This window comes from Haliotis cracherodii, unplaced genomic scaffold (assembly GCF_022045235.1).
Source record: "Haliotis cracherodii isolate W230 unplaced genomic scaffold, xgHalCrac1.p SCAF_4, whole genome shotgun sequence".
Lineage (NCBI taxonomy): Eukaryota > Metazoa > Mollusca > Gastropoda > Lepetellida > Haliotidae > Haliotis > Haliotis cracherodii.
The window spans coordinates 59,426,551-59,453,644 of record NW_027266297.1 but is presented as its reverse complement, the minus strand read 5'-3'; the positions used below and the strand labels follow the sequence as shown (position 1 = coordinate 59,453,644).

The following is a 27,094-nucleotide window of genomic DNA, read 5'->3' as shown; positions in this document are numbered from 1 at the left end:
ATTATACTTACCTTGTAATCGTAAAGTACTGTTCTGAAATCTGGGCATTTGAAAACTTTAATCAAATAAAAAAAAGTACATTTAAAATTTCTTAAACTGACAGCAGGTGTTTGAAATGCAACACAAAACTTTATTTATTTTAAAACTGATTTATGGAGAACTCGGAAGGGAACCCCTCTATATCAAACTGTACAAACGTGTTATTCTGGCATAAAATGGCAATGTACAAGCAGACTCCAAAATTAACAAACAGTATTCATAAAATTATTCATAACTACGCTGGTTCTCTGAAAATAATCCATGGACAACAGATGGCATACAAATATTAAACATATGTGGACTCCGTTTGACAACCCGTTAATGTATTCTTCATCATGGCTGGTATTGGACTGCAAAACAGGGGTCGTAGTAGTAGTAGCAGCAGTAATAATATCAGAACCGGATATCATTATGGTCACTGATAGGAAGATCATCCACAAGTCTACCATAAGGCTGTTGTACCTAAAATCTAGTCACCAAAGGCGAAATAGACACCAAAGGCTGACGCTATCAAGAAAATATTAAACAACTGTGGATTCGGTGAAATATTTGATTTCATCATGACTGGCTTAACAGTTGAAGAAATATTGAAAGACCAGTTCTTGCAGAATTGGCACAGTCTCATTACTAAAGGTTCTTAAAGTGTGCACTATTAAATATTTAAGGAAAATATAATCTTTGAAATATATCTTCATCTGCCTAAAAACGTTTATCACCCATTCTTAAAATTTAGAACCACAAACAATTACTTTCCAATTGAAACCGGACCCTCCCCGATATCCCAAGTGTGGAACGTTTGTGTAATTTATGTAATTCTCCGGCGGTCGGAGACGAGTTTCATCACCTATTCAGATGTGAAGCGCTTCTCCAGTGGCGGTCTATGTACGTACCTAAAGATCTCAACTATGTATAAATTGAAAATCCATCATTGGATTAAAAGATATGAAAAACTTATAATTCATCAATACCATCTTTAGAAATGTTGAAGCTATTCAAAAACGTGTATGAGATTTGTGTCACTTTAATTTTACCATATTTCATTGTAACTTTTAATCTCTGCATGTATTTGCACAATACCCCTGTCATCTTGAAATTATTATTATATATGAATACGTATTATAATATAATTTTTTGTTATGTACCACCGTTGGTGGTTCTTTCTGAGAACAACCTGAACTGAGCTGACTGACAATGGGCAAAACCACACCACACCACACCATTTGGTTTGTTGTTTAACGCCGTACTCAGCAATATTCCAGCCATATGACCGCGGTCTGTAAATAATCGAGTCTTGACCAGACAATCCAGTGATTAATGTCATGAGCATCGATCCACGCAATTGGGATCGATGTCATGCATTAACCAAGTCAGCGAGCCTGACCACACTATCCCGTTAGTCGCCTCTTACGACAAGCAAAGTCACCTTTACGGCAAGCATGGGTTGCTGAAGACCTATTCTATGCCGGAATCTTCACGGGTCCAGTAGGCATCAATACAAGCAGGTGATGATGGGGATAATGAAAAGAAAAAACATCAGAATTAGGCCAAGCGTTTTATGTAACAAATAATTTGGGCGAGATAATAAGTCCTCCTTGATTTCAGTAAGTTTTGTGAATGACGACTGAGTGTCCACGTCTGGGCCGTCTACACTGCACAGCTACGTTGGTATTGGACACTATCATTGGTGTCGACCCTAGCCGCTGGTGGTACTTGCAGAAAGGTGAGTACCGCCAGATAGCAGCTTTCCTTGCTGAAGCTGTACTCAACGCTCACACAGATGTAGCTGGCATCAGCGTCCTTGTTACTGCACTGCACTCGACAGTCGGCTTCAGTGTATATGTTGCGGATAATGTCTTGATCGTTGCCTGTTACGGAGTACCCGAAGTAGCGGGTGAGGTCATTTCCCCAAGTTGAGCAGTCTGGAATACAAGAATTCAGTGTATATGTTGCGGATAATGTCTTGATCGTTGCCTGTTACAGAGTACCCGAAGTAGCGGGTAAGGTCATTTCCCCAAGTTGAGCAGTCTGGAATACAAGAATTCAGTGTATATTTTGCGGATAATGCCTTGATCGTTGCCTGTTACGGAGTACGAATAATAGCGGGTAAGGTCAAGTTGAGCAGTCATGCATCATGACATGAATCAACCAAGTAAGCTGGCCTGACCACCCGATCCCGTTAGTCGCCTCTTACGACAAGCATAGGCGCCTTTTGCAACAAGCACGGGTTGCTGGAGACCTATTCTACCCCGGATCTTCACGGGTCCCAACCCCTTGGGAACATATGCTTGTCGTGCGGGATGATCTATGACCATTGGGTGGTAAGAGCCCGTGACTTGGCGGATTCCGTGTTGTTATACGCTGCCGGCGTTGGACGTTGCTCATAGTAACAATCACTGGATCGTCTGGTCCACACTCGATTATTTACGCGCCGCCGTCGTCATAATGTTGCTGAATGCGGCGTTACTCAACAAACTAATCCATGTTATAATGTGATATTTGTATTGATATCCCAAGATTACTGAAACGTAAATTCATTAAACGCACAAGGTCAATAACAAGTCTTCTGGGAAGGCAGTACAGTTAGTGTATCTTGTATTGTTTAATGATATATCCAGTCTTTTGATGAATACATTCTAGCTGTGACGGGAGCCTATGACTAGTTCACAACAAAGGCAAAATAATACCTAATCTTAACGTCATCTTTCACTAAACGTCTTCAGTGTAATCACTACATTATAAGTATATATAGGGGACATGGGTGGCCCAGTCGTCTTAGGCGCCGCAATTCGCTGTGTAGAGTTGCGTCCCTTAGGCACGCCAGAAACCTATGATTGTGGGTTCGAATCCCGGTTCGCCCCGATTATGTTTGTAGGTTTGTCAGCACCATACCCGTGGGTTTCACCGAAGTGGTAAATGTCTGAGACCTGCATCACTTCGGGCTTTCATCCCACATTAAGCTGAAACGCCGTGATATAACTTGAATAATGTTTAAAGCGGCGTTAAACCAAATTCACTCACTCACTATAAGTATATAACTATCTTTTGTATTTTCCCACTATAATCGTAGGTTCGTGACTTAACGAGTTCGTGACTGGTGTTTGGTTAACCCTGTAATCTCGCAGATATTTGTGGGAACGTGATTTCACGAACCTTTGTGTACCATGTAACATGGCAGGCATCTTACACTGAGGGACATCCTCCCGAGGCAAGGGAGTTAAATGACTATAAAAGTCCAGTTTCCACCCTTGCCGAACTAGGATGGCATTATGGAGTTTCATTTTGGCTGGACTAACGAGTCTATGCCTAGTCCAATCAAAATCGTGCAGCGAAATCGAAATCCGGTTCGTAAACCATCGTGTAGATTTCGGTCGATTGCATGATTTGCAAAGCATGTGCACCGCCAACTCGTTGTCAACAGATATTTTCCAAACCTTTTCATGTTTTTAATCAAGGTACTCGCGTGATTTGATGCACTTCGCGATGTAAGACCCGTTTTATCACAATATAGATCTTGATTATCGTTCAGATCGTCTTGACTGGGCGCCGCCATTTTGTTTAAAATAAATGCAAGTGATGGAATCCAATGGTCCATAGGTGAGGCTCAGAAGGGACATAACTCATAATAACCACTGGTGGCGCTACGATCGAGCCCAGGAATTCCAGCCTATTTCGGCAAGGGTGGAAATTGGACTTTTAAAGTCAGTTAACTCTCTTGCCTCAAGAAACTGGACTTTTAAAGTCAGTTAACTCTCTTGCTTCGGGAAACTGGACAAATCCCCTCAAGCCACCCATTAATGTTGACACCTTTATTCCATCCAGACGTAAATGCGGGCTGCCATGATCTATATCCCGTCAGACCCAATGTCCTCACACACAATAAAGTCACTTTGAAAAGGAGGAATCTGTCAACGGTTATCTCCTCCATTGGCACGTAAGCATAACTTGACGCTGGTACATTGCTCGACCTATATGGTCATTTAACCTGGCTTAATTTGTCATTAATCGCCAACAGCGGAAGGGATGATGTAAATCCGGCTATGCAGGTAGCAAAAGTACTGTAAGTCCCCTTATAAACCTCAGAGTGTTAATGTGTATTGATCGTTAGGTTTCTTCAAACTTGAGAAAGACCCACATGAGGTTTTACTTGCGTAGAAAACCCGGGACTTACTGTGGAAGACCCGGGGACTTGATTTTCATCGTTATAAAAAGTTACATATTTCAGATCAAGTCCCTGGGTCTTCCACAGTAAGTCCCCAGGACTTTCATACCCTTTATGTTTTTTAAAAAACCGCAATACTAGATTTTCTTCACTTTAATTGAAGTTGACATTTACAAAGATATTCTTTGCAGGCCCCTCTTTCTGCGGCAGCGCAGAAACGGTGTAGGTCGGGGTCTTCACCTCGGAATCTGTGACGGTCCTTTTTGGCTTACTTGCAATAATATTAGTTTTCGTTTGTGTGAGAAATAAATCGTCACCTTCCTCTCTCTCCCACATCTTGCCCACGGGCCCCAGTTAGGTGGCCTAACTTTGGTTGCTGGCGATCTCTAGCCCGTTTTTTATACTGTATTGTTGAATAATAGGTTATTCTTTTAATTGTTCTAAACTAGTTTTACTTATAAACTGTGATATGCTAGTTGTTCTACTGTCCGTCGATGACAGGTGTTTTATTTTACTGTCCGTATTATAACTGTTCTCGTCACGATATGGCTGAAATATTGCCGATGTGACGTAAAGCTTTAACTCACTCACTCACTCCCACATCTTGCCACTAAACTCGACTGTAAGCTGTCCACATTATGACGGAGACGCTCACGGGCAATACGTGCGTGCAGGACCAGCACGTGCATGACCCCTGTAGTCGTCACTCAACATAGCTCACGGATGCGTTTTTAGTCTCGTTATATTGCATATATAGATCCTCGTTATTGCGTATCTCAATTAGAATTAACTTTGTCGGTTTATAAGTCAGATAAACACTTATCCTCGGTTTTTGGTAGAAAATGTAAACCCGCCTGGTCGGAAAGGCACGTCAATTGTCAATTCCCTCCCACTCACTCACTCACTTGTCTTGGTTTTTAAACTTGTGGGGGGCACGGGTGGCCCAGTCGTCTAAGGCGCCGCGATTCACTGTGCAGAGTTGCGTCCCCTGGACACGCCAGAAACCTATGATTGTGGGTTCGAATCCCGGTTCGCCCCGATTATGTTTCTAGGTTTGTCAGCACCATACCCGTGCTCGTGGGTTTCACCGAAGTGGTAAACGTCTGAGACCTGCATCACTTCGGGCTTTCATCCCACATTAAACTGACACGCCGTGATATAACTGGAATAATGTTAAAAGCGGCGTTAAACCCAACTCACTCACTCACTCAATTTAAACTTGTGAAAGAACTTACCCGAGATACAGGCATGTTGTCGGGGTGAAAAGATGTAGCCCAACAGACAGGTGCAGACTCCATCATTGCACACAGAGGTGGCCACGTGACAGTCGCTATCACTGGTACAGGCACTACCTATGTAGTGGGAGGCTGAAGATGGCGAGATAAGAAAGATCAATATAGAGAAGACACAGTTCTTGACAAGAGATACGGCCCTATTTAGCAGTTCAACGTTTGCACTGAATTTTGCTTTAAAATAAAAGCATCACATAGATTATAATATACATAAAAGCGCCCAAACACTATCCAAAATCCCGCGTTTAAGTGAAAAATTGACGTGCCTTTGCATGTGTTTGTTGTTCCTATTTCGACTGTGTTTTCCACGCAATTGTACGAGGTAATATTGAACATTGTCATCATTATCTGTGTTTTCGTTAGTCAAGAGTTCCATCGTCCAGATGGCTTTTATTTTGCTATCATATTTCAGACTGGACGAAAGTGATAACATGTTAGACTCACATGGTCGAAAGATCGTCTAAGAAAAATTGCCTTAGACAACCCTGAGTTGTCACATTTTCTTACCTCTAGGTAACAAAAAGAGTTGATATCCAGGGGCGGGCGTCAGAGGTGAATATATATGTCCAGTGTCTGCAAATCCCGTAGCGAAACCTATGCAGGTACTATTAGCCTTAAGCACCTGGAAGCTGTGACAATGGGGGTCAAAGAAGCACCTGCTGGAACACTCAACCCTCAACATCACATGGACAGACCACAGCAGGTACTCGGTGAGCAAGTAGTTGTCAAAATCGGGGACGCGTTGCACCAAGTCATGTTCGCACCATAGGCAATCTGATACACTGAGTTGCAAGACCGACACAACAGTTAGCGCAAGAAGCCCCATTTGTGAGACGCTGACAAACAACCCGGCACTTCTCTGAAGAATAAAAATCTGATGTAATGTATTGCTATATTAGTGTGCTGCGCGGCTTCCCCGAGGCTATGACTGGTGTCAGTAAAGGCCTCGACGGAATATGTGCTTGATCCTGATTCGATGATTTTCGCGAACACTAGAATTATGACTCGTAAACACAAACTCACGATACAGTCAGAATTGTACAATCGATCTGCTGTTTGCAAAGATTTCTTTTGGGAATAGAATTAATTTCTATTTTTTTGCAACTGTTTAGCTTGGTTACCTTTTGTTTTACGTTGTAATTAACAATCTTCCAGCTGACGCGGCAGCCTGTAAATAATCAAGTCTTTGAAAGACAAACCGATGGGGAACGATGTCACATTTTTTGAAAATCCAAAAAGATGAAGATCAACATATACTCAGCCTTAAAAGAAAGTATACGCCCTCAGAATCGGACCCTAGTTTATTTCATAAAAAAATATCGTTCACCGAAATCGATCACAATAGATACAAATGCACTATGTTACAGACTTACAGTATAGAGTACAGTCAAATTCATATGCGAAGACACTAATCGCCCTTCCGTGGTAGAATAGGTCTTCAGCAACCCATGCTTGCCGTAAAAGGTGACTTTGCTTGTCGTAAAAGGCGACTAACGGGATCGGGTGGTCAGGCTCGCTGACTTGGTTGATGCATGTCATCGATCCCAATTGCGTGGATCGATTCTCATGATATTGATCAGTGGATTGTCTGGTCCAGACTCGATTATTTACAGACCACCGTCATATAGCTGGAATATTGCTGAGTGCGGCGTAAAACAACAAACCAACAAACTGTATTGGCAGCCATCATTGAGGCCATTGTGTCCGCCATAATACTGGATAAAACAAATTTCTCACGCTCATATATGTAAGAGACTTAACCGGTTCGTGTGTTCAAATGAAACAATTTCGTATGTTAACGCTATTTTGGACATTATTTCTGTTATATCACGTCGTATTACGATAGAATGAAAGTTAAGTTTAGGTCTTCGACGTTTACTACTATCGATAACCCAACGAGATCGGCGTGGTTCTTGCACAAGTTTCTACGTTGATCTACACTTACGGATTCGGTTGTCATTGTACATAGTTTTCCTCTACTGAACACTTGTTAGTGTATTAACGGATGACGAACTTCAGATGGGCTCCAAGTCTCGTGGCTCAACTTCCCTTGGATCGCGACGCTTTAATATGTGTATAATTGTGTTTCAGACAAAGTAGTTATTTTACTCTCGACTCAATCGTTAATTGAAGGATGTAATTAACTGTGTCACGCTGTACTTCATAAAACAAAAAAACAACATCTAAACCTTTGAATGCGCTTCGTCCAATCTATCGACTGACACTGATCGATATGTCATGCAAGAAAGTCTTTCCAAAGTCAATAGTTAATGGCAAGAAAAAAACTGTTGTAGTGTAAACGCCGGAAATAAAGTGACTAGTTCTGAAACTATAGCTTTGAAATGCTTTACTGCTTGAATGGCTTATGGTTCCGTGGCTATGACACTCTAAACATTCCATATATGGAGAGAACATGTTCAAACACATTAATTAAAAATTCTATTTGCGTTGTTGAAATATTGTTATTTAGTTACTTAGCATTTGGAGTAAACGTCGAAGTGGGCGAGGTGGATGCGTGTGACGTGGCTTTCAAGATCATTGCTTCTTTTATTATAAATGGGAGACAAGATATTGTTTGGCTACATGTGCAAAAACAGACATCTGTTCTTAATTAAAACTAGTACCCTTGACGTCTTGCAACTATGTATTTGTTTGTGAGTCGTGACACAGAATGTATTAAGGTAATTTCAGATATCACTAATTCTTTACGAAAATTCTACGAAGACCAACTGTTGCTGCAATCATTTTCAATCGAAAATCAAAATTCAAAATTTATACACAATTAATTATTTTGAAATGTCCTAGAAAAAGTAATTGAGGTATTTCATGTAGATGCAAAGTATACACTATGAAAATTGATTGGACAAAACTTACAAACATTATCAAAACGCTACTTGGCTGAAAATACTGCAAACTTAAGGTCCAAAACACAACTATGATACCCTATCAAATATATCGAAAAACAATTAATTTATATCAAATAAATCAAATACATCCCAAAACACATCAAATACATCGACAAACACATCAAATTCATGAAACACATCAAATACATCAAACAGATCAAATACATCAAACAGATCAAATACATCAAACAGATCAAATGCATCGAAATACACATCAAATACATCAAACAGATCAAATATATCAAAAACACATCAAACAGATCAAATACATAGAAAAACACATCAAATACATCAAACAGATCAAATACATCGAAAAATACATAAAACAAATCAAATACATCGAAAAACATCAAATACATCAAACAGATCAAATACATAGAAAAAGACATCAAACAGATCAAAGACATCGAAAAACACATCAAACAGATCAAATACATCGAAAAACACATCAAATACATCAAACAGATCAAATACATCGAAAAACACATCAAATTCATGCAACACATCAAATACATCAAACAGATCAAATACATCGAAAAACACATCAAATACATCAAACAGATCAAATACTTCGAAAAAGACATCAAATACATCAAACAGATCAAATATATCGAAAAACACATCAAATACATTAAACAGATCAAATACATCCAAAAACACATCAAGTACATCGAAAAAAACACACATCAAATTCATGAAACACATCAAATACATCAAACAGATCAAATAGATCAAATACATAGAAAAACACATCAAACAGATCAAATACATCGAAAAACACATAAAATACATTAAACAGATCAAATACATCGTAAAACCATGTATTGTTTGGTTCATGGGTGAATAATTTCTTTTGCCCGGCAAGTTTTATGAAAGTCAAATACCATGGCAGTGCAATTCAAACTGTGACACCAGTATTTTTGTGTATTTTTAAACAAGTAAAGTTTTCAATATTGTAGTACATGTATGGAATCAAGTCACAAAAACGCAACTGCAACAGAAAAGCATGCATTCCGTGCAAAGGTTTGCTTTTATGCAAGCCCCATGCATTTCACTACCCAAGAATGGGTATAAAAACATGTGCGTTAACGGGATTCCATATGCATGTTTAGGATCGTGCTGAAAACAACCACTCAGAAAAACAACAAAATTACGCAATTATTCAACATTACGAAATGCCACGCCTGTCCGAAAATGTGCGCCTGCGAGCCATTGGTATGCTTGAAGCAGGGACGAGTCGACGTGATGTTGCAAGACAATTTAACGTCCATAGAAACACCATTTGGTGTTTATTGCAACGTTGGCAACAGACGAATGCAGTTAGAGGCCATCCTCGGAGTGGCAGGCCACGCGTAACCAATAATCGACAAGACAACTGGATTCGAAGAACACACCTACGAAATCGAGCAACAGTGACTGCAAGAAGCATCCCTGGCCTTCGACGAATATCTTCACAAACCGTACGTCGTCGCCTCAGATGTGCAGGGATTGTCGCCAGAAGACCCGCCAGACGTCCCATTTTGACAGGAAACCACCGTCAAGCACGTCTACAGTGATGCAGACAGCGTCCCTACTGCATGGCCGTCCAGCGTAGACGTTGGACGGCCATGCAGTGGGGACTAGATCTATTCACTGACGAGTCTCGTTTTCACCTCAGCCACAGCGATACACGGATTCGAGTGTACCGACGTCGATGTGAACGTTACGTCAATCATTGTGTCATGGATGAAGGTCGGTTCGGGGGTATGGGGTGGGATTACAGCAAAACAGAGGACCTGTTTGATAGTGGTAGAGGGAAATCTCAATGGACAGCGCTACCGCGACGAGATCATCGGCCCTGTTATTCCACTGTTTTTGCGATGTCATGGCCCAGGCAATACCTTTCAACATGACAACGCCCAGCCTCCAATTGCTCGACTTGTTCAGGATTCTTTTCAACAAAACAACGTGAATGTCATCCTCTGGCCGACTCGCTGCCCTGATCTCTCACCAATCGAGCACATGTGGGATGAGATTGATCGGCGCCTTCGACGTCAACCACGTGTTCCAAAGACTCTCAAGGAACTTCGAAACATGCTCCAGCAGATATAGACAGATATCCCACAGGACTTTGTGCGGCGCCTGGTCCATTCCATGAGACGAAGATCTGTTGCTTGCATCGCAACCAGAGGTGGACACACACGCCATTGATTTGTGAATTGACATTTGACATGTTCATGTTTATTTTATGAACTCACACATTTTCTGAAGTCAGTATGGTGTATAAACCATTTGAACACTTACAGGCTTCTTTTATCTGTTGCGAACTGAAATTGTTTCAGATTTGGTAAAAAACATAACTTTGTATTAAATCATATTCAATGTCACAGGAAGTTTACATCAAACAGATCAAATACATCGAAAAACACATCAAATACATCAAACAGATCAAATACATCGAAAAACACATCAAATACGTCAAACAAATCAAATACATCGAAAATATCAAATATATACATCAAACAGATCAAATACATCGAAAAACATCAAATACATTAAACAAATCAAATATATATCAAGCCATATTAATGTCATTCAACTTTCAACATATTAAATGCAAAATTACAGCCATGTTTAAGATCGGATCAGAACTAGGTAAGTGGCATTTAGGGACATCATTGCTGAGATTGTGTACAAGGAGCCGTGGGCCTTGTGATTTCCGAGCAGATGTGAGAAACATGCGTGCAAGGACATGAGCTCATTTGAAGTTTTATAGGCTGGTATTAGGGTATATTTAGAATGTGATCGTAATTATGTGGGGAAGTGTTAGAGACAGTCACACTGGGATTCTCGCTGTAAAGTTTCAACACATTGACCATGTTGCTTAGGTCTAAAACGTGAATGTTTCATTACCAAGGACGGGTCAACGGAACATAGGCAATACAATACAATTATCATATTTTTAAACTTAATAACTCAATATACACAGTTCAAAATATTTTTGATTTCAATTTTTTTTTGTGCCCCAAATATTATTATCATCATTATTCCGATTTTGCGGCTATATTTTGATTTTTATGGCATCACAGTTCTCTTGTTGAATGAGAGTGTAATCCCTCTGTGTGCCCATAGCCCGGGCTCAACCAAATATATTATGGTATGTGAAGTCCGGTCTAGTGGTTCCACTACATTGTTACGGCATGTGAAACTCAGTCTAGTGGCTCAACCACATTGATATAGTATGTGAAACCCAGTCTAGTGGTACCTCCTCATTGATACGGTATGTGAAACCCAGTCGAGTGGCTCCATCTCATTGATACGGTATGTGAAACCCTGTCTATTGGCTCCAAAACAATGTTACGTTTTGAGAAACCCAGCCAAGTGGCTCCAAAACAATGATACGTTATGTGTAACCCAGTCTAGTGGCTCCAACACAATGTTTAGTTATGTGAAACCCAGAGGAGTGACTCCAAAACAATTTTACGTCATGTGAAACCCAGTCGAATGGCTCTAAATCAATGTTACGTTTTGTGAAACCCAGTCTAGTGGCTCCAACCCAATGTTTAGTTATGTGAAACCCAGTGGGGTGGCTCCAAAACAATGTTACGTTATGTGAAACCCAGTCTAGTTGCTCAAGCTTTGACGCCTCTCGTCGAATTGAAGAACCGAGATCGATTCCTCACTTGGTACAATCACCATTCTTGGCGTCATCTCTGTTGTTTGTTTGTTTGTTTGTTTGTTTGTTTATTTATTTGCTGCTTAACGCCGCACTCAGCAATATTCCAGCTATATGACGGTGGTCTGTAAATGATCGAGTCTGGACCAGATAACCCAGTGATTGGCATCATGTGTTTCGATCCACGCAGTTATGATGGCATGCATCAACCAAGTCAGCGAGCGTGACCACCCGATCCCGTTAGTCTACCCCGGATCTTCACGAATCTCATCCCTGGTGATGTGGTTTCAACATTGCTTGATGCGGAGTAAAACTATATTAACTGATCGTTCATCTGGGTCAAAGGCGCTTATTACATATTAAGTGCGAAATGAAAACAGGTTGTTTCTTTCTGTTTGAATGAGAAAATGTTTATTTGGCAGAATGTACAGGCAGACTTTGTGATGTACACGGAAAATATATCAATGGTGATGTGCGTGTATACGGTATACTAGTATACATATGAAATCTCCTCATAGCAGCTGAGCAGCAGACTGAGCATTCTATGTTATTGGGTAACAACTGCCATTTGTAAATTTATTGCTGAAATATACTTTGACACGCTCACTTTCCTATCCAGAGATCCTTGCGGTCAACCAAGTGCATCTGTCACAGGCAAAACTGACTCTCCTACCCCGAGATCATTGTCAACCGAGTGCATCTGTCGCAGGCAAGACTGACTCTCCTACCCAGAGATCCTTGCGGTCAACCAAGTGCATCTGTCGCAGGCAAGACTGACTCTCCTACCCAGAGATCATTGTCAACCAAGTGCATCTGTCGCAGGCAAGACTGACTCTCCTACCCCGAGATCATTGTCAACCAAGTGCATCTGTCACAGGCAAGACTGACTCTCCTACCCCGAGATCATTGTCAACCGAGTGCTTCTGTCGCAGGCAAGACTGACTCTCCTACCCAGAGATCATTGTCAACCAAGTCCATCTGTCACAGGCAAGACTGACTCTCCTACCCAGAGATCATTGTCAACCAAGTGCAGCTGTCACAGGCAAGACTGACTCTCCTACCCAGAGATCATTGTCAACCAAGTGCATCTGTCACAGGCAAAACTGACTCTCCTACCCCGAGATCATTGTCAACCAAGTGCATCTGTCACAGGCAAGACTGACTCTCCTACCCCGAGATCATTGTCAATCAAGTGCATCTGTCACAGGCAAAACTGACTCTCCTACCCCGAGATCATTGTCAACCAAGTGCATCTGTCACAGGCAAGACTGACTCTCCTACCCCGAGATCATTGTCAATCAAGTGCATCTGTCACAGGCAAAACTGACTCTCCTACCCCGAGATCATTGTCAACCAAGTGCATCTGTCACAGGCAAGACTGACTCTCCTACCCAGAGATCATTGTCAACCAAGTGCATCTGTCACAGGCAAGACTGACTCTTCTACCCAGAGATCCTTGCGGTCAACCAAGTGCATCTGTCGCAGGCAAGACTGACTCTCCTACCCAGAGATCATTGTCAACCAAGTGCCTCTGTCACAGGCAAGACTGACTCTACTACCCCGAGATCATTGTCAATCAAGTGCATCTGTCACAGGCAAAACTGACTCTCCTACCCCGAGATCATTGTCAATCAAGTGCATCTGTCGCAGGCAAGACTGACTCTCCTACCCAGAGATCATTGTCAACCAAGTGCATCTGTCACAGGCAAGACTGACTCTTCTACCCAGAGATCCTTGCGGTCAACCAAGTGCATCTGTCGCAGGCAAGACTGACTCTCCTACCCAGAGATCATTGTCAACCAAGTGCCTCTGTCACAGGCAAGACTGACTCTCTTACCCCGAGATCATTGTCAATCAAGTGCATCTGTCACAGGCAAAACTGACTCTCCTACCCCGAGATCATTGTCAACCAAGTGCATCTGTCGCAGGCAAGACTGACTCTCCTACCCAGAGATCCTTGCGGTCAACCAAGTCCATCTGTCACAGGCAAGACTGACTTTCCTACCCCGAGATCATTGTCAACCAAGTGCAGCTGTCACAGGCAAGACTGACTCTCCTACCCAAAGATCACTGACAACCAAGTTCATCTGTCACAGGCCAGACCGACTCTCCTACCCCGAGATCATTGTCAACCAAGTGCATCTGTCACAGGCAAGACTGACTCTCCTACCCCGAGATCATTGCGGTCAACCAAGTGCATCTATCACAGGCCAGACCGACTCTCCTACCCCGAAATCATTGTCAACCAAGTGCATCTGTCACAGGCAAGGCTGACTCTCCTACCCAAAGATCATTGTCAACCAAGTGCATCTGTCACGGGCAAGACTGACTCTCCTACCCAAAGATCATTGTCAACCAAGTGCATCTGTCATGGGCAACTCGGGCAAGACTGACTCTTCTACCCAAAGATCATTGTCAACCAAGTGCATCTGTCTCAGGAAAGTCTGACTCTCCTACCCAGAGATCCTTGTCAACCAAGTGCATCTCTCACAGGCAAGACTGGCTCTCCTACCCAGAGATCATTGTCAACCAATGCATCTGTCACAGGCAAGACTGACTCGGGTACCCAAAGATCCTTGCGGTCAACCAAGGACCTTTGTTACGGGTCAGGCTCAATCTCCAAGGGATTGTCGGGAATTGACCACGTCACGTTGGGGAAACAGTATATACACTCCTCGTCACTTTGCTGGTCTACCGAAATCATTAAATCGCTCACTGTATCTTTGAAAATCTGTTCACATCCAGTTAAACGTTCATCCCTCCACTCGTTTCCATGGTGACCATTCTACCGGCAATATAATGCGTATCCATTGCAGTGAGCCTGTAAAGATAAGTAAAATAAAATACATTCCTTGTCGTCATACAAAAACGATTTGTGAATAAAAACGTAATGTGATAAATCGTTCTTGTTGCGTAACAAGGAAAGAGTAAGTGACTATGGTTTTACGCCGCTTTTAGCAATATTCCAGCAATATCACGGCGGGGGACACCAGGCCTCACACATTGTACCCATTTGGGGAATCGATGCTGGGTCTTTGGCGTGACGAACGACCGCTTTAACCGCTTGGTCACCCCGTCGCCCGGCGAAACTAGGAAAGTGTAATTGTAAGACTTGTATTTACTCCGAATGATATCAGTAAATAAATATGCTTAATCCTTTGTATGATCCAGTAAATGATGAATAAATATTAGTGCTGATAGAAAAAAATTGAAATTAACTATGAAAATTATTAAAATAACGAATGAGATGATGGAACAATGGGGATCCGGGTTAGAATACGTTCCCAGCACTCAATTGCGGATGAGATTCAATTGGATCAGGTGATTAGACTGATTGACTTGGACCATTGCGTGTCATCGCTCCTGGCGGTGTCGTTAAAACAACAAACAAGATTTAGAGATGAATGACAAACAGTTCGGGACGATGAATGCCAACCAACAAAATGTTTTTGCGATGGTTCGACCTAATCGATTTATCAAATATAAGATTAAATATTTATCATAAGAAAAGACAAATAGTCGACAGTATTTAGAGAGTAAGTGAATGAGATGGGTTAACGCCGCTCTGAACAATATTCCAGTTAAAACGGCGTGTCAGCTCAGTGTGGGAGGAAAACCCAAATTGATGCAGGTCTCAGACGTTTACCACCTTGGTGAAACCTACGAGTATGGTATGGTGCTGTAGACCGAGGAGCATAATCGGGGCGAACCGAAATTCGAAATCACTATCAGAGGTGAGGGACTGAGTGAGTATGGTTTTACGCCGCTTTTAGCAATATTCCAGCAATATCACGGCGGGGGACACCAGAAATGGGCTTTACACATTGTACCCATGTCGGGAATCGAACCCGGCTCTTCGGCGTGACGAGCGAACGCTTTAACCACTAGGCTACCCGACAGCCCCTTCTATCATAGGTCTCTGGCATACTCGGGGCGGTCGGGTAGCCTAGTGGTTATAGCTTTCGCTCGTCACGCCGAAGTCCCGGGTTCGATTCCCGACATGGGTACAATGTGTGAAGCCCATTTCTGGTGTCCCCCGCCGTGATATTGCTGGAATATTGCTAAAAGCGGCGTTAAACCATACTCACTCACTCACTCTGGCATACTCAATGGACCTAACTCTGTACAGCGAATTGCGGCGCCTTAGACGACTAGGCCACCCGTGCCCCCGATAGTATTTAGACTCAATGAGTAGCTACATATACGCTATGAAATCAAGGACATAATACCTCTTCCCACATCATCCCTGCGTAGCACCAACAAACAAAGTCGCAATCCGACCCCTCGAAGACACAGTCGATGATGCTGCAGGCTCTTGCTATCCGTTCAGAAGGGGTGTAGAAGTCGTAATAGTCTCGAGTGTTCCTGCACAAAACACGTGACCAAGGGTATTACCCTAAATGTTTTGAGTCAATTATGTCCGGACTAACCATTGTTGTTTGTTTGTTTGTTTGTCCGTGATTTGTTTAACGCCGCACTCAGCAATATTCCAGCTATATGACGGCGGTCTGTAAATAATCGAGTCTGGGCCAGACAATCCAGTGATTGATATCATCAGCATCAATCTACGCAATTGGGATACGATGACATGCATCAAAGTCAGCGAGTCTGACAACCCGATCCCGTTAGTCGCCTCTCAAGACAAGCATAGTCGCCTCTTATGGTAAGCATGGGTTGCTGAAGAGCTATTCTAACCCGGAACTTCACGGGTCGACTAACCATTGGGGCAGAGTAAACATAAAACGTCAACCCCAGAGGATAATCAGTCTATATTGTCTGCCAAAACAGATTCCATTTCAAGCAAAAGGAAAATAGAGGTGAAAATTATAGGAATGGATCACTGAAAACCAGAAACTATCAGAACGTTGTGTTCTGGAGATACCATATAGGATATGACGTTATATATAGATATGACGTTACATTTATAACATTTCACTCATGCTGAGTGTCTCAGTATTCAGTAGCATCTCAGTGTATGACACTATGGCACATATGTTAATAATGGTGAGTGAGCGAGTAGCGTTCACGCCGCTCTAGACAGTATTCCAGTTATATCACGGCGTGTCACGTTGATGTGGGAGGAAAGCTCGAAGTGATGCAGGTCTTGGACGTTTACCACTTCGGTGAAACCAACAAGCACGGGGAATGGGCTGACAAACATTATCAGGGTAAATCTGGGACTCGAATCCACGATCATAAATTATAGTTCTTGCACAAGGTCCTCACAGCGATAGTCCGTTCGCGGAGCTCTCTATACTATCGCTGCCACCAGTCAAAGCTCCCCACTGTGAATAGGTGGCAACAACCATGCTTGAGTTGAACTCGCAACCGAATGACCGTTATGTTTACAAACAAGTGTCGACTGTCGTCACGCCGAATACACTTACTGCTGATAAATTACTTTCTTTCCGTGTCAGTTTGAATTTCTATTTCATTAAAAGTATCATCTTTAATTGATATAGTAAGAATGTAAGGGAGAAGCTGGTTGATTTTCCGTTAGTCTGCAATCTCGAACCAATCTGATTATTAAAACAACAAAGTAAATTCATCTTGAAAACATGGTCAGTCGTAAACCTTTTAAAAATGAAATATGATGGCATTCCCAAAGACATAAACAAAAGTATAAACGTTACAACATATGGGGTTAGAGGGCAAATTACAAGATTCTTGTAATGGCCGCGCCCACACTGGTGGCAGCGATGTTACCTAGAGTGTAACGAAGGTGTCACGCGCTGGGAAGGAGCTTGGTTCTGGCACCCCAAGGGACGCAACTCCGGACAGAGTGTTGCCGCACATGAGACGACTTTGCCACTCCTGTCCCCGATGAAAAATAGTAGCTGACTACCTGGACCTTGATTATCTTAGCATATGGATGAATACAGGACAGTACCATATTGTTTCCTGACTGGTCAATATATTTGTTTTGTTAATGCGCAATTTTCCACAAATCAGGGTGAATTGGAAAATATAGCTACCAGAATTCCCATTTTTCAAACTCGGAGTCTACGTCCAACTTCGCCTTGATGACCATTCCTGTGTCCTGCTCTCGTCTCAGAATACTTCCTCCACCTGCAACACAGGTTAGATAAAATTAATGCAAGTTGCACAAACTTTGGATTTTACAAACTTTTGCCTTCAACGTCTACCCAGGCTATTTTCACGCGTGTCCTAAAGTGTATAGTATAAAGCGTAGGTTTACATTGTATGCATTTTATATATCATACATGTGTTTACATATATCATACATGTGTATATATATATCATACATGTGTTTACATATATCAAACATGTGTTTATATCATACATTTATTCACATATATCATACATGTATTTAACATGTTAACATATATCATACGTGTGTTTACCTAAATACAGTACAAAGGTATCTGCGAGGACGACGTCCCCTGGTTCTAGGGGCGCCCGGTGTCTGTCCAGGATTGTCACACTGTCATCAGACTGCCCCGACACCGAGCCTGTCAAAAACAGAATTGCATGTGTGAAAGTGGTCGCCAAGACACGTCCTGTGTCAAAAACAGATTTACAGGTGTGATTAGGGGTCGTCCCGTCACCCCCTCTGTCAGAAACAGAATTATAGGTGTGAATAGTGGTCGCCCAGACCTCCACTTTGTTTAAAACAGAATTACAGGTGTGAATAGTAGTCCCCAGAAATCAAATTTGTCAAAATCAGAATTACAGGTGCCAATAGTAGTCCCCGGAAATCCACTTTGTTAAGAACAGAATTACAGTTGTGGATAGTAGTCGCCAGACATCCACTTAACGCCGTTTGAACAGTGTTGCATCATAATATGGCGTTTGGTCTTAATATGGGAAGAAAGCCCGAAGTGAGAAAGGTCTCAGACATGTTCCACTTTGTTGAAACCCAAGAGTACACCCGTACTGATAACCAATCATAGCATATGTTCAAACCAAAGACCACAGGTATCCGGGACGAATAAACGACGCAACTGGAACAAGATTTGTATATTGTACGCACATGCATGTGCACGTCGCGAATCGACCATGCTTCTTCACACAAAGCATGAAGACACACTTGGCTACCCTAACGCCCCAACTGATAGGGGGGGGGGGGCGGTTGGGTAGCTAAGAGGTTAAAGCGTTAGCTCGTCACGGCGAAGACCCGGGTTCGATTCCCGACATGGGTACAATGTGCGAAGCCCATTTCTGGTGTCCCCCGCCGTGATATTGCTGGGATATTGCTAAAAGCGGCGTCAAACCTCCCTCACTCACTCACCAACTGATAGGGATGCAATCAATATGTAGATAAATACCAGGTACAGTTCAAAGAGCATTTATTACAAGCCAACTCATACAAATATTTAAATATTAATAGCGTGTAAGGGGGCGGTAGGGTAGCCTAGTGGCGTTCGCTCGTCACGCCGAAGACCCGGGTTCGATTTCCGACATGGGTACAATGTGTGAAGCCCATTTCTGGTGTCCCCCGCCGTGATATTGCTGGAATATTGCTAAAAGCGGCGTAAAACAATACTAACTCTCTAGTCGTGTATAAATAACAAATTATGAACTGAAACCAAACTTACCGTAAAAGTAAGTTCTCATAGAGAATATATTTCTGGCTGTTTGAAATATGGTTTCTGTCCAGGTAGCGCTTGCTGCTGTTTTATCAACAGACATTTCATCCTCAACGCCTCCGTCTGAAACATCCGTGACCCTGACCTCTATCTCACCGTCTGATATAACGCTGGATGTTGTTTCTTCTTTCTTATCAGCAACCAATACCGTGATATTCGGGGTGACATTAACGACATCACTTTTGGTATTTATTTTCATGTTCAAATTCAAATCTATTTCATCTGGGAAATTGAGGACAGTATTCCCATTTCCAATTTGGACAGTTCTGACGTCATTGTTCGTGACGTTAACACTTGCTGCTGTCGTCATTGAGTAACTTTAAACTTGCAAGTCTTTACGCGATTGGGGAGATATTCACCTGGAATAAAGGATATTTGCAATGAATGTGATAATGAACAATCCTTTTCACTAACAGTTTGTGTTATGGTGGATAAGATTTCCATGGAAAAGTTTAACGTCAAAATTAGTTTACGGATTTCTGTATTCCGGATTTCAGTGTGTGAGTGAATCTTTAAATGCTAAGTTATTCATATCGTGTCCGATTAATAGTTTTGTTTGTTTGTGTATTGTTTAACGACGCAATCAGCATTATTCAAGCTATATGACGGCGGTCTGTAAATAATCGAGTCTGGACCAGACAATCCAGTGATTGATATTATGAGCATCCATCCACGTAATTGGGATACGATGACCTGCATCAACCAAATCAGCGAGCCTGATCTCCCAATCCAATTAGTCGCCTCTTACGATAGCCATAGTCGCCTCTTACCGCAAGCATGGCTTCTTGAAGACCAATTCTACCCCGGACCTTCGCGAGTCTATGATACACGGGATAATCGATGCCTGAACGCGGTCTGGTGAAAACTGTATCACCTCCTCACAAACACTTCAGCAACAATAAAAATGTGTGTGTGTGGGGGGGGGGGGGGGGGGGGGGGGGGGGGGCGCCCTTGGTTTGGTTTGAGTTCTATGGCCCGAACCACCCAAGTGGTGGTTAAATGGTGCCTAGCCTAATGTTTTAATGATATCAACTACTCTCTCATGCCGGTGTTTAGACACTTTCAGCGCACGTGTTGGGTGTTGTTGCACATGAACAACCACATTTTGCTCTAGGTTTTTAACGGGTATAGCTCTTTGGGGCACCCCTTTCCCGTTAAGTGTACAGACATTTTCCTACTGCAACTTTTTAGAATTAGGGTGCACACATTTCAGTTCGTTGTTGCATCATTCGAGAGTTCAAATTGAAATACAGTTTTTCACAACATTTTATTTAAATTCACGCACTCCTAATGCTATGTGAGTAAATTGTTTTGAAAGTAATAAGCAATACATATCTATCAAGATACTGTGAGACCATCAAGTCTACATATACCCGTATCAAATCCAAACAACTAACAATATGACGTTATCCACACCACAATAAACTACAAATAACTTCGAAATCTCAGTCGAAAGTCTGTAGCGTGAGGTAAGACGTTGCCACATAGCTACGTCTATTCACGCAGAAGACGAGGAATGCCCCCACATAATTTGAACAGTATATATTATGTATCATGGATGTATCGTACGACATGGGTTGTTTATATGTCACATGCTCCGGCCACACATGAAGCCACTCTTCCTGTATAGCACGCTTGTTACAAGGGAATTTCCTTCGATAAGAATTCTACTTTCAGAAGCGGTTAAGGGTTCACGTCATCACTGACATCTGCATCATAGGATGTCGCCCCCGTTATGAACACATGATCCAACATGCTGGTGATCTGAAATCATTGTTTACTCGAAAGTTAAGCCATCATCCCGCTGCATCTACACTGATTTGTTTGTTGTTTAACGCCGTACACGGCAATATTCCAGCTATATTACGGCGGTCTGTAAATACACCCATAGGCCACCATCCCTACTAAATCTGCAGTGTCTCTTCACACCCGTATGTCTCCAAGTTAAGCCCCAATCCCTACAAAATATGCAGTGTTTACATACCCCTAAATCTCGAAGATACGCCACCACACCTACTAGGTCAGTAGTGTCTATACACATCTCAATGCCCCGAAGATACACCACCATCCCTACTAGGTCTGTAGTGTCTATACACATCTCAATGCCCCGAAGATACGTCACCACCCCTACTAGGTCTGTAGTGTCTATACACATCTCAATGCCGCGACGTAAAGTCACCACTCCTACTAGCTCTGTAGTGTCTATACACATCTCAATGCCCCGAAGATACGTCACCACCCCTACTACGTCTGTAGTGTCTATACACATCTCAATGCCCCGAAGATACGTCGCCACCCCTACTAGCTCTGTAGTGTCTATACACATCTCAATGCCCCGAAGATACGCCACCACCCCTACTACGTCTGTAGTGTCTATACACATCTCAATGCCCCGAAGATACGTCGCCACCCCTACTACGTCTGTAGTGTCTATACACATCTCAATGCCCCGAAGATACGTCGCCACCCCTACTACGTCTGTAGTGTCTATACACATCTCAATGCCCCGAAGATACGTCGCCACCCCTACTAGCTCTGTAGTGTCTATACACATCTCAATGCCCCGAAGATACGCCACCACCCCTACTACGTCTGTAGTGTCTATACACATCTCAATGCCCCGAAGATACGTCACCACCCCTACTACGTCTGTAGTGTCTATACACATCTCAATGCCCCGAAGATACGTCGCCACCCCTACTAGCTCTGTAGTGTCTATACACATCTCAATGCCCCGAAGATACGCCACCACCCCTACTACGTCTGTAGTGTCTATACACATCTCAATGCCCCGAAGATACGTCACCACCCCTACTACGTCTGTAGTGTCTATACACATCTCAATGCCCCGAAGATACGTCGCCACCCCTACTAGCTCTGTAGTGTCTATACACATCTCAATGCCCCGAAGATACGCCACCACCCCTACTACGTCTGTAGTGTCTATACACATCTCAATGCCCCGAAGATACGTCACCACCCCTACTAGGTCTGTAGTGTCTATACACATCTCAATGCCCCGAAGATACGTCGCCACCCCTACTAGGTCAGTAGTGTCTATACACATCTCAATGCCCCGAAGATACGCCACCACCCCTACTAGGTCTGTAGTGTCTATACACATCTCAATGCCGCGACGTAAAGTCACCACTCCTACTAGCTCTGTAGTGTCTATACACATCTCAATGCCCCGAAGATACGTCACCACCCCTACTACGTTTGTGGGTAGTGTCTATACACATCTCAATGCCCCGAAGATACGTCGCCACCCCTACTAGGTCAGTAGTGTCTCTACACATCTCAATGCCCCGAAGATACGTCGCCACCCCTACTAGCTCTGTAGTGTCTATACACATCTCAATGCCCCGAAGATACGTCACCACCCCTTCTAGGTCTGTAGTGTCTATACACATCTCAATGCCCCGAAGATACGTCACCACCCCTACTACGTCTGTAGTGTCTATACACATCTCAATGCCCCGAAGATACGTCACCACCCCTACTAGGTCTGTAGTGTCTATACACATCTCAATGCCCCGAAGATACGTCGCCACCCCTACTAGGTCTGTGGTGTCTATACACATCTCAATGCCCCGAAGATACGTCGCCACCCCTACTAGGTCTGTAGTGTCTATACACATCTCAATGCCCCGAAGATACGCCACCATCCCTACTAGGTCTGTAGTGTCTATACACATCTCAATGCCCCGAAGATACGCCACCACCCCTACTAGGTCTGTGGTGTCTATACACATCTCAATGTCCCGAAGTTAAGTCACCACCCTACTAGGTCTGTAGTGTCTATACACATCTCAATGTCCCGAAGTTAAGTCACCACTCCTACTAGGTCTGTAGTGTCTATACACATCTCAATGTCCCGAAGTTAAGTCACCATTCCAACTTAATCTGCAGTGTCTATACAAATCTCAATGCCGAGACCTTAAGTCACCACCCCTACTAGGTCCGTAGTGTCAATACACATCTCAATGCCCCGAAGATACACCACCACCCCTACTAGGTCTGTGGTGTCTATACACATCTCAATGTCCCGAAGTTAAGTCACCACTCCTACTAGGTCTGTAGTGTCTATACACATCTCAATGCCGAGACGTTAAGTCACCACTCCTACTAGGTCTGTAGTGTCTATACACATCTCAATGCCGAGACGTTAGGTCACCACCCCTACTAGGTCTGTAGTGTCTATACACATATCAATGCCCCGGAGTTAAGTCACCATTCCAACTTAATCTGCAGTGTCTATACACCCCTACTATATGTCGAAGATTGGCCACCATCCCTACCACATCAGCAGTGTCTCTGTACCCCCCTATATCTCGAATTTAATCCACCATCCCTCCTAAATCAGCAGTGTCTCTCAACACCCGTATATCTCGAAGTTAAGCCACCTTCCCAACTAAATCTGCAGTGTCTCTACACACCCGTATATCTCGAAGTTAATCCACCATCCCTTCTAAATCTGCAGTCTCTCCACACCCCTATATGTCGAAGTTAAGCTACCATAACTACTAAAACGGCAGTGTCTCTCCACATCCCTATATCTCGAAGTTAAGCTACCACCACTACTAAATCGGCAGTGTCTCTACACACACCTATATCTCGAAGTTAAGCCACCATCCCTACTAAATCAGCAGTGTCTCTACACACACCTATATCTCGAAGTTAAGCCACCATCCCTACTAAATCGGCAGTGTCTCTACACACACCTATATCTCGAAGTTAAGCCACATCCCTACTAAATCGGCAGTGTCTCTACACACACCTATATCTCGAAGTTAAGCCACATCTCTACTAAATCGGCAGTGTCTCTACACACACCTATATCTCGAAGTTAAGCTACCATCACTACTAAATCGGCAGTGTCTCTACACATCCCTATATCTCGAAGTTAAGCCACCATCACTACTAAATCGGCAGTGTCTCTACACACACCTATATCTCGAAGTTAAGCCACCATCCCTACTAAATCGGCAGTGTCTCTACACACACCTATATCTCGAAGTTAAGCCACCATCCCTACCAAATCGGCAGTGTCTCTACACACACCTATATCTCGAAGTTAAGCCACCATCCCTACCAAATCGGCAGTGTCTCTACACACCCGTGTGTCTCCAAGTTAAGCCTTCTACATCTGCAGTGTTTTCATAGAGTAAGGGCCAAACTGTATGCAATCGGAGCTTGCTACTAGATGGGTCGTTGCGAGGATATTTATTAACGGCCATGCAGCCGAACTCTAAAAACAACGCTTTATTCGTGCTAGGGACAACTGTCATTATATCACTGCGAACAACGATAAAAATAGACTGAAAGAAGGGGTTAGAGATGACAGAATGCATTCAAAGTGTGTATATGAACCCACATATCACTGCGAACAACGATAAAGATAGACTGAAAGAAGAGATTAGAGATGACACTATGCATTCAAAGTGTGTATATTAACCAAAATATCACTATGAACAGCGTCTTACCTTCAGGTTGTCTGAAATTTATTCTGAAGTCACGCGGTGGGACATTCCTTAATACGAAACTACACGAATTTTCCCTTTATCTATTTATAGACCACTGACATGCGAGTGGGCGTATGCAGCAAGGGAAGGTCAACAATATTCAATCCAAAAGAAAATATGAAAAATGCATTTGAAGCTGATGATAAAACATTGCATGCTAGCGTTCATTATAGTTTACATAAACTGTTGGTATGCACAAAAGACATCATAATCACTGATTGAATATTGCAGCGTCGGAGTAGGAAGTACAAAATCCGGATCTGGATGACGTAGTACAGCTGCCCTAGTTTGTCAACGCTGAAGCTCAAATTTAGCCTAATACTGACTGTAGTTCCGCGAAACCCAACAATTGTGTGTTTCTTGTTTAACACCCACTGAGTACTATCCTACTATCCCAGGATAGGTGGTGTTGGTTGTACGGTGTGTGTGTGTGTGTGTGTGTGTGTGTGTGTTGGGGGGACACTTTGGTCAGATCAACCCAGCAGGCACGCAACGTTGGATCAACGTTTAAAATTGGTTGCTTTTAGGTTGTGACGTTGATCAACCAAAATGCAACGTTGTATCAACGTTAAATCTTAAACGTTGAGCCTTGGTTGTGATACTGACGTCACAACAACGTTGAATTTAAGACGTACGTACCTCATTTCAATTTGATGTACGCCTATTGGAAAATCGACAAATCACCATACTTTTCCACTCCGTTTCACCTGTTAAAACCCAAGCATGATCAGTTAGGCTGCTAATTCAAATTTGGACAAGCCAGGTATATTAAATTATATATGTATATTTTTATATATATACGTGCACATATGCAAAGTAATTCACAAAATAAGTACACAACACGGATGATTCCCCGACGTGTTTCAGTGTTATCTTCAGGGAGAAGTTGGAAAAAAAAGTTGAAAAGGGTTTAACCTGAAAAATAAATATCTTGACGCGTGGACTTGAACTCAGTACTTGCAGCTAATGATTGTTGGATATTTAGCATCAGCGAGGACAGGAAGTGGATTTGCGACTGCGCAGAAAATTCAAAACTTGGCGGATACTCGATCGAGAAGGTAAGTTCAAGTAACATTTGGCATTCTTTGCATGTTTGTTTCCATTCTTATGTTGAAAATGAGTTGTAGTTCAATGGTCATTTAGTTATGACACGTAGATCTGTAAAGTTGCATTTTCGCACACACCTTTGACGAACAGATTATAAATAACCCATCCAATCGGTCCATTGATAGGCTGGGCAGGCTGTGTAAGTGGGCTACGACATGGCTCAGTCGGCACGCGCGAATATATGAATTGACTTTTACTGACGTGTTGTTATTTTTTTTATATCCGTATATGTTTGAGTTAAGTTACTGAAAAATACCAGATCTACATGGGGCTAGTTGTTGAAATGTGGACCCGATGCACGGAGCGGGTGTAGCCATGTTGATCGAGGTTGCCGCGCGCCATTATCGAATTTCTGTGTTGTCAGATTTGGTTGATTGGCTGTCAGTGTGGAAACTATTTGATATTCGGTATTTGACTCAAATTATGTAACTAGATTATACAAATATATCCTCCGATAGTTTTGAACATTATTATTCCGATGAATATTTTAAAATATTAGCAATAGTGTCCAAAAATAATTAGTTGATTTCTATTTATATATATGTTCATTGTTGACTTTAGGACAATTAATTGCAAGGTCAATTATAGATCGTTTAGGATGCATGTCTAGCATCATCAGCTGTTCATTTCATTGGCATGCAGGTCTTAAGACATGAAATAGCGACTGTTGTAAATGGTGTTTCAGTTTGTTGGCAAAAAAGATAAATTATTTACATTCCAATAGAAGTAAAGATTTAATTTACCAATACGTATTATCATTTCCAGTTTGTTCTGTTAGCACCTTAAATGTGATTTGTTTTT

At 42.6% G+C, this 27,094-nt stretch overlaps 2 protein-coding genes across 3 annotated transcripts; both read right to left on the bottom strand.

Moving 5' to 3' along the window:
• Positions 1–1,683: 1,683 nt before the first annotated feature.
• Positions 1,684–6,316, bottom strand: LOC139479839 (uncharacterized). Its single transcript, XM_071262732.1, has 3 exons — positions 5,998–6,316; positions 5,434–5,565; positions 1,684–1,958 (listed from the first exon to the last, which is right to left on the bottom strand). The coding sequence occupies exons 1-3, from the start codon at positions 6,314–6,316 to the stop codon at positions 1,684–1,686; spliced, it is 726 nt and encodes a 241-aa protein (XP_071118833.1).
• A 6,158-nt stretch (positions 6,317–12,474) lies between these two features.
• On the bottom strand, positions 12,475–20,006 carry LOC139479258 (uncharacterized). 2 transcript variants are annotated; one of them, XM_071262122.1, is made up of 5 exons: positions 19,611–20,006; positions 18,417–18,524; positions 18,027–18,120; positions 16,281–16,416; positions 12,475–14,872 (listed from the first exon to the last, which is right to left on the bottom strand). In XM_071262122.1, the coding sequence occupies exons 1-5, from the start codon at positions 19,969–19,971 to the stop codon at positions 14,837–14,839; spliced, it is 735 nt and encodes a 244-aa protein (XP_071118223.1). In that variant the 5' UTR covers positions 19,972–20,006; the 3' UTR covers positions 12,475–14,836. The 2 variants fall into 2 exon arrangements, with proteins under 2 accessions (XP_071118223.1, XP_071118224.1); XM_071262123.1 differs by lacking the exon at positions 18,417–18,524.
• Between the last annotated feature and the right edge of the window lie 7,088 nt (positions 20,007–27,094).

What these genes read in the sequence shown, in the direction of transcription:
- LOC139479839 (XM_071262732.1), bottom strand. Translation starts at nt 6,316, where the DNA reads ATGGGGCTTCTTGCGCTAACTGTTGTGTCGGTCTTGCAACTCAGTGTA. An exon ending in ACTCTTTTTGTTACCTAGAG is followed by an intron (nt 5,566 to 5,997) that starts GTAAGAAAATGT and finishes CGCCATCTTCAG; the next exon opens with CCTCCCACTACATAGGTAGT. An exon ending in ACAACATGCCTGTATCTCGG is followed by an intron (nt 1,959 to 5,433) that starts GTAAGTTCTTTC and finishes CTTGTATTCCAG; the next exon opens with ACTGCTCAACTTGGGGAAAT.
- LOC139479258 (XM_071262122.1), bottom strand. Translation starts at nt 19,971, where the DNA reads ATGACGACAGCAGCAAGTGTTAACGTCACGAACAATGACGTCAGAACT. An exon ending in TACCTTTGTACTGTATTTAG is followed by an intron (nt 18,121 to 18,416) that starts GTAAACACACGT and finishes CCTGTGTTGCAG; the next exon opens with GTGGAGGAAGTATTCTGAGA. An exon ending in CAGGGATGATGTGGGAAGAG is followed by an intron (nt 14,873 to 16,280) that starts GTATTATGTCCT and finishes TTATCTTTACAG; the next exon opens with GCTCACTGCAATGGATACGC.